The 8,500-nt window shown below is 46.8% G+C and overlaps 1 protein-coding gene across 23 annotated transcripts in view; it reads left to right on the top strand.

Moving 5' to 3' along the window:
* The window catches only part of cacna1ab (calcium channel, voltage-dependent, P/Q type, alpha 1A subunit, b), a 107,289-nt gene that overhangs the window by 19,335 nt on the left and 79,454 nt on the right, over positions 1-8,500 (top strand). For all 23 annotated transcript variants that reach the window (XM_025058721.1, XM_025058720.1, XM_017034975.2 and 20 more), the window contains one exon: positions 5,720-6,010. In XM_025058721.1, the coding sequence (XP_024914489.1) occupies positions 5,720-6,010 (291 nt within the window). The remainder of the gene's footprint in view (positions 1-5,719; positions 6,011-8,500) is intronic.

Genomic DNA, 8,500 nt, shown 5'->3' with positions numbered 1-8,500 from the left:
GGTAGTGGTGTGTGTGTGTGAGGAGGGAGGGAAGGATGGAGGGGAGGGAGGGGTGATCGTCATTTCAAGTGGGAGGTGCCAGGGCTTCCTGCGGGGGTTGCCTGTGTGAACGCTCCCTGAATGACAATACTGAGCATCGGGGCCTCAGCACGACTCCTCTCTCTCTCTCTCTGTCTCTCTGTCTCTCTCTCTCATGCACGCACACAGACTGACTCAGGGGGAGAGTCAGTGAAAGCTGCCCTGGCATGCAGCAGCAGCAGCAGCAGCAGCATCATCCAGCTCTGTGACCTTTCCAACTTTCTCACCACTTCTTAAACTAATTTGTTACAACATGTCAGTCTTCATACAAGCTTCTTACCACACTTGACACACAAGACCTTTCTATTCTCGCTATCTGTGTCCCTTCACTCAACTCTTCTTCCATCTCTAATCCATCCACTCACTCTCGCTGACGTTCAGCTCACTCCAGTGCTGCCGCAAGACTCCAAGCTCTTGGGAGCTCTTGGGTACTTTATAGAGTAGAGCTGTGTCTGTGTGCATAAGCTAGGAAAGCATTGTGTCTGTCCAATAAGTATTGAATGGCTATGGGTCATATTTTGGCCAGTTGTTTACAAAGCAGCCAGCACTATTTCAGTGGTAATCTAGTGAAGAACCTTTGTTTATGTTCAGATACCATTTTGCATTTATGCAAATATAATCAGTATGCATTCTTTCCATTGCCGAGTACTTTAATTAAATATGTAATAAAGTGAATGTGTGTGCTCCACCCTAACCACAGGGAGGAAGCTTAGCAGGAAAATGCTTACAGCCAGTTTACTTTTATTTGTATCAATAAAAAGCTCTTCCAAACCAAAAGGAAACAAATAATTCAATGTTGAACATAAAAGTCTTAAAACTGACCCTTCTAACAAATTAGACAGTACATCAATAAAACCCAGGATAAAAAAAAAAATCAAAATAAATGACAATAAACTTTCTGCACGGTTAACAAGAGATAATGACTGATAAAGACTGAGTAAAAGAGAGAAAGAGGAGCTGACACACCTGGAATGATAATATACTCTATACATGACAGACGTCTAATGGAAAGCAGTGAAGGTGGAAGTGCTGATGAAGGAGCAGATGAGACTTACTGACTGTGGGGAAGGAGAGGAGGAGAGCAGGAGACAGGAGGAAGAACAGGGTGATGGGAGGAGGGGGTCAGGGGGAATACTGAAGTGATGGTGGGAGTGTGTCTTTGGTAAAACCGACAAAGACGTCTGCACATTCAGAGTGACGCTCCAGTTTAAATTGAGATTGAGGGTGTGTGTATATACACTGAGCATGTGCTTGTAACTGCAACAGGGAAGTGACAGTGAGTGAAGAAAATGAGATAGAAAAAGAGAGGTGGTCCACACTGATACTTCAACCTACTCATCCACAGCACAAAAAACATAGCCCATGCAGCTGTGCACTAGGAAAAAAACTAAACCACAAAAGGGAAAATCTATGCCTGATGAAAGCAAAGACTGGAGAATAAAAAATAAAACAAAGTAAGAGATATTGTGAAAGATGCATAAAAACTGAACACTGCTGGGAAGCTGGATAAATTAATTCTGATTGTAGTGGCAAGCTCCCGTGTAATCTAATTGGTCGACCCATATGCCACTGCAACAGTCATTGACTCGTGGTAATGTCAATCGTTGCGTAAAGCTCTTTACCGATATCGCACGTTAAAATGGAAGCAAGGGTGAAACCTTGTGTGACTAGACTGTGTTAAAAACTCGTGTTTTTTTGTTTGTTTGTTTGTTTTTGCTCTCTGTGCTTTTCTGTTGGAAGGAATGGATTGGTGTCGTCAAACCACAGGCTGTGAAGACAGATGAGAACAACCTGTCACTCACATTTATCTCACACACACTAATTCTTCTTCTCTCTGCATTATCCCAACATAAAGGCCTCTTAAATGCATGTGGTCTTTATCTGTACAATGAACAAATCTCTATTTCTCGTGACGTTAAATTTAATACATTTCCATATCTTTCCACCACTGATGACAAAGTTTTCTACGACTCCATACTCTTGCACTAATCCACCATATGGCCCTCTTTCCACGGGCCAGTTTTTCCGAACGGCGTCGGATCTCCAAATGATGAGTGTTTTGCTGCCAACGTAGCTGGTGGAGAAAACAAACGGCAAACAGAACTTGTAAGCACATCGCAGCGTTGACCAGATGGCTGGAGGTACAAAAACTCACCCTGATGCACAATGGAGGTGAGACTCCTCCAAAGCCATGCCCAGCTGGCGCACGCTGATAATATACCCTTGTTTCAGCACTTTGGACAGCTCCAGAGGCCCCAGTGGAACTGAGGAAACAGTTTCAGCACCAAGGATAGCGCCCACAAGCGGCATGTGCTGTGTTTGAGCAAAACTGGCATTTTTTGAATATATATATTTATAAAATACAAACATATGCATATGCATATATATTTTGGTGAAGTTTACATATACATATGCATATATATTTTGGTGAAGTTTCTTTGAGCCAGAATCTCCTGTTCATCTTTTCCATTTCTGTCATTTCCCAGTGAAGTGACAGCTTGTTTTTGTCGTGTCCAGGAAAACAAACATACTGGTTTGAATCAAAGACAACTCAGATGCCAGAGCCAGACTGACAGAAGGCGGACGGGGTGGGGTGGGGGGGGGGGTTGGTGGAGGTTTCTTTATTCAGGAACCTCGACAAAATAAAATTATTCTCTACATTTTCAGTCTAATATTTGAGCTTCAAATTCCCAGATCAGGACAAAAACCCGTCGTTAATTTCTCTTTTCATTTCTGCTGAATTCCATTTTTTCATTTTACTACATTTAGAATATCTCATTACTGCTAATACTGTGTACTATCATCTGCTTGACTTCAGCTCGAGGCTGGGTTTGACACTGATAGGAGGGGCCTTGGACAGAGACATAACTGCTGGGGGGCCGGGCCACAGGTGGCGCTCTAGAGTCAGCTCCTTTAATGGTTCAACTTTTGACTGGCTCAGGAAAAGAGGAACTTAAAAATGTCTCCATCAATTTTAGTCAATATTTTTTTGTCTATATTTACTGGAGACTGGAAAAAACAAAAACCAAATTAACAAATTTACACGATTACATTTTAGAAAACAATAATTATGTATCTGTGCATTGCAGAGCATATACGCCACGTTTACAGCACCCTCTACAGGGATGGGGAGGGAATTAGCTTTATGACGAGTAAGCAAACTATTTTGTATCTTTTTCCACTAAAATTTGCTGTTTTTTTTTGTAAGATTCTTCAAGTCTAATGCGACCAAAGTTAAAATCAACCTTTTTTCCTGGCTACTAGAAGGTGACAGTTGTGCCAACTGAAGGAGTGATGGTAAAGTGTGGAGTTAGAGCAGAGCACAGGGCGGAGGGTGGAGCAGCACCGACATTAGACACTTTCTCTACAGGATCATTTTTTAGGGCTCCTGCCTCGACCTGCGTTACCTCCTGCCACTGACTGCCACTCACGTCTTGGTCGTGCGCTATATGGGGAGTGGGTTGTAATGGAGGGGGCGGGGAGGGGAGGGGGGGCGCACCAGGGAGGCGCAGTCGTGCGCGTCGTGCGCTGCAAGGCTTGGCCACGGATCTTTGCGCGGCGCTTGATCGATTCCGGTCGGCTCGATCAGTTGCTTCCACCCAGTGGCAGAGCCTGAGCTGAACACGGGGTAGAAGACGCAGGAGGAACCGCCAACTGCTGCGGGAATACTCAGTCTCACAGACCTGTGCGCGTTCCCTCGGGGGGGGTCGAGGGAGGGAAAAAAAAAACGCACAGAGCGAGAGAGAGTGAGAGAGAGAGAGTGAGTGCGCGAGGGAGGGAGAGAGAGAGAGAGGGAAGGTGATATAGAGTGTGGGTGAGAGAAAAGAGAAGAGACGCTGGACTTTGCGGGGCTCTGCGGGGTTGACCGCCTATCTGTGCTGCGGGGAGCCTCGAGGGCAATGCTGCTGCAGCCGCTGGGCAGGGATGGTGCACGGTTTCTGCCCGCTGGTAGTGGACGAAGAGGAGATGCGAACCGCCGCCGCTGCTGCCGCCGTCGCCGCTGCTGCCGTTGCCGTTGCCGTTGATACAACACTGCACCCGCACCGCCGCCGCCATCCGATTCTCCCACCGTCCCCTGATGATGGTGAAGATAGCAGCGCTGCTCTCCTGCTCCTCCGGATCCTATTCGCCAGGGATTCATCTTCTACTTCAAGCCTTGGATTATAGATGATTTTTGTGGACACCATTTTTCACCCCTTCCTCATTTCATCAACTCAAATTTCTTTTTCTTTTTTTTTTTCTTCTTCCCTCTCTCCTAGAGGGAACACTTGTGTGTGCGTGTACGTGAGTGCGCGCGTGCGTGCGTGAACGCGGAGGAAGATACACACACACACACACATATATATATATACATTATAAACTGATACATTAACGATTAGTGTTTATTTTCGACTCCCAAGTGCGCGCAATCACGCCCAAAATCAGTGAGCGACGCCTTGGTGAGGAGGAGGAGGCGGAGGAGGGTGAGGAAGAAGAGGAGAAGGAGAAGGAAGAAGGGGGAGGGAGGAGGGGATGCCGCACCGTCCATCACCAAATATCAACAAATGTCACCAGGCCCGGATTTTGGGGAAGCCCCCCACGGTTGGCGTTTGCCTGGTGTAAGACGAGTGGCGTGGTGGTGGTAGGAGAGAGAGGTGGCAGCATCAGCATCAGCATCAGCATCAGCATCAGCATCAGCGGGGGGGTGGGAGAAATACTGTATCTGCCGCACCAAACATTGCGGATATATGGATGGCACAGGGAAAAAAATGAATTATTAAAGATTTTCACTCTTATCTTTTTCTATTTTTACCACGCAGGGGGGGAGAGGAGGGGTGAGACGTGGAGAAAAAGGGAGGGAGGGAAGACAACTGCAGATCCTGTCAAGATGTTCTAGGCTGTTGAAAGAGGGGGGAGAAGAAGAAGAAGAAGAAGAAGGGAAAAAAAAAAAAAGACGCAGTCTCCACTCCAGCCTAACTAGCCTTTCCCTGAGTGGAGACGATTTCAACATTTGTTTTTAGAATGCTCACTGCTATGCATCCGTTCTGCATGAATCTGAGCTCAGCCTCTGGTTGTTGACCGCTCTCTGATGCAACACTCCAACGGTCACTCCTGTCATGGAGATGTTTTTCTGACCAAAAACAAATTCAGTCTCTGAACAGAAGGGTGAAGAAAACAAAACAAAACAGACAAACAAAAAAAAAAGAAAAGAAAAGCAGAATGCCTTTGTCACAGACTGAAGACGAACTGAAGCTCTGACACCTGCAGACACTCAGAGAAAAAAAAAACAACAACCCTGAAAACAACAATCGCTGTTGTTTTCATTTATTTGGGCCAAAAAAAACAACCCTGTTTTTCCCATCCTTATTCCAAACACCCTCTCCCTCCCATCGGCTCTCCTCCTCCCTCTCTTTTCTCTTCACTCCACACTCAAATGGAGGTATCACTTCAGCACTGAGGATCTGGAAGGGAGCCTGATAGACAGATAGATAAAGGCGGAGAGGAAAAGAGAGAGACCAGCCAGGAGAGAAGGGAGTCCAAAGCCAAACCCGTTCTGCATGTGGGCGCGAAGGCCGAGGCTGATGGGGTGGTGGCATGTGGAGGTGTCACTCTGAGGTTCCCCCCCGGCTCTTAGCTAAACTCTGGCCTTTGGTGTCTACAGAATGGCACGTTTTGGAGACGAGGTACCCAACAGGTATGGAGGAGGAGGTGGCGGCGGCGGAGGCGGGGGTGCCGGCGGACAAGGGGTGCCCGGCCGTGGCGGGAGCAGGCAAGGGGGACCCCCGGGGGCCCAGCGGGTGTACAAGCAGTCGATGGCCCAGAGAGCTCGGACCATGGCCCTGTACAATCCCATCCCCGTACGGCAGAGCTGCCTCACGGTCAACCGCTCCCTTTTCCTCTTCAGCGAGGACAACGTGGTGAGGAAGTACGCCAAGAAGATCACCGAATGGCCATATCCTTTCACTGAAGCCAGCAAAGGTACTCTGTGTCTGTCTGTCTGTGTGTGTGTGTGTGTGTGTGTGTGTGTGTGTGTGTGTGTGTTTAGGAGCACAGGCCGTGGTTGAGTCCAAATGATTAGAATTTTCCTTGTTTTTTTTTTTTAAAAACGTGTCTGTGTTCAGTAGTAGCGTCCTGACGTCGGCCAAAGTCCCGGTCGACGAATCATCGTTTTACAGTTGAAGTTAGAGTTGAAGATATGAGGTGTGAGTGTGTGTGTTTGAGCTGTGGATGTTGATGTAAAAACCCTCACCAGTGCATGTGTGTACATGTGTGTACGTGTGTGTGTATGTGCGGCGGCTGCACATGCCGCGCGTCTCCAGGCCACGGGCTGCACTCGCACCCATGACATGAGAGATGGATGTGGACCATGTGGCTTCTGGTTGTCATGACGCTGACAGTCACAGTCGTCGCGGTGCTGCCGGTGTTTGAAATGGGTCTTGAATACAGCACCAAGAGCACAACCCTGTTAATGACCCGACGGTGTTGGTCGGTGTTGGTCGGTGTTGGTCAGGTGTTGTTCACACCACGTTTGGTTCCAGACTCATTTTTCCAAAATTGAATCCTTGAAACAAAATCTATCGCATTTTTTTTCCCGTCAAATCTAAACCTAGTTTCCTCTCTCTGTGTGTGTATATCTGTGTGTATTTGTGTGTGTGTGTGTGTGTGTTGTAGTGCTACAGTCAGAGCTGAGTGCTGATGTCAGCATTGTGAAGGCTTAAGCACCATGCAGCCAGAAGAGAGAGGAAATGACTCTGTCTCTCTAATTACTACTGACCATATATGGGCGGTCGATGGCTGTGATACAGAGGAGCTGTAGAGGAGTACTGGTCAGGACGGGTCGGTCCGGTTCTGTTCCAGTTCTGTTGTAACCAGGCACACTTTCATGAAAGAACCAGTTTACATTTGACCGCAGTTGTTTTGTTGGCGTTCAGTTTACGGCCCCCGCCCCCCGTGGTGTCATTTTTGGTCGGTTGCGGGGGTTTTGAATAAGATGGATGATCACGGCAAGGGTTTCAGGACTGACTGGGACTCGGTCTTTCAGGGAGTTAATGAATTAATAAAAGATGAAAAAAACAAAGTTTGTAGAAACACTAGAACCTTCAGCACAATTTAACTGAAATCAACAACAACAACAACAACAACAACAACAACAACAACAACAACAACAACAACAAAAGACAAGTGAATGTTGTCAATGAAAACGTTAATTCCAGTCGTCAGTCACCACCTCACCTCGTGTCTACAGACCACCCTGATGGTGTTGCGTTAAAGGCTCTTCACTAACGACAGTTACACCTCATTTGGATTTTCATTTTCGCTTTTCTGCACGTGAATATTTTGCTTGTTTTTTGCTGCGAACGTCGTGAACGCCACGTCTTTTCTCCATACATTTGAACTTTCCTCTACACGACACCAGGTCAGGCGGCTACATCCTGATGCGGCGGCTCAGTTCGTTAGCAGGACTGTTTGCCTATGTGGCGTTCGTGTCACACAAGCCAATCAGGGAGCAGAGATTTAACCTGGTTCTTTATGTAACAGATTATAGCTCATAGATCAGGGGTCCCCAACCCCCGGTCCGTGGACCTGTAACAGTCCATTGCTCATAGATCAGGGGTCCCCAACCCCCGGTCCGTGGACCAGTAACAGTCCATTGCTCATTTCTTATCGGGCCACAGCGGGACATTCATTCAAAGAAAATCCCTTATCGGGCCGCAGCGGGACATTCATTCAAAGAAAATCCAGTCACATCCATTGACTTTCTTTATTTTGCGGCCTGCGTTCGGCCCCCGGACCTTGAGTTTGACACGTGGGATCTCGATAATGGAATATTGAAAAGCTAAATAATAAACACAGCCAGCGTTATCATGTGGATTTATGATTTCAACATTCTGTTTCCAGAGCTGGTCTGATGTCGAACCACGGCTGTGGTTCATCCGGCCTCATATTTAACCCTCGCCCCCTACTTTTGTTCATTAGTCAGTCTGGTCAAGTCCAGCTGAAAATGAGTGTGAAAATGTTGGAGTTGAGTTTTTCCAAAGCGACACAGTATTTCTTGGTTTTTACGTCATTCCATGTTTTTAATGTTTTCACCGTCGTCAACTTCAATCATCAGATTTAAAGACTCACTTCTTTTTTTTTTACCTTTTAGAGAAACTCTGAACAACTTCTGACAGGTGGATGGTTTTCATAGTAATTGTTTTTGACAGAATTCTACTCCAGTCATGTGATCCTCAATCAATTCCCCTTCTGTGCGTGTGTGTGTGTGTGTGTGTGTGAAAGAGAGAGAATTGTGTTTGTCTGCCCCTCACTGTGCTGTAACCTGATGCCCCTGCTGTCCTGTCCTCAACTCTGTCAAGGCTGTGTGTGTGTGTGTGTGTGTGTGTGTGTGTGTGTGTGTGTGTGTGCGCGAAAAAGAAGAAAAAAAAAAAATCTGAGACTCGTG

The sequence above is a fragment of the Cynoglossus semilaevis genome, chromosome 9 (assembly GCF_000523025.1).
Source record: "Cynoglossus semilaevis isolate Cse_v1.0 chromosome 9, Cse_v1.0, whole genome shotgun sequence".
NCBI lineage: Eukaryota > Metazoa > Chordata > Actinopteri > Pleuronectiformes > Cynoglossidae > Cynoglossus > Cynoglossus semilaevis.
This window is presented reverse-complemented; position numbering and strand designations above follow the sequence as displayed.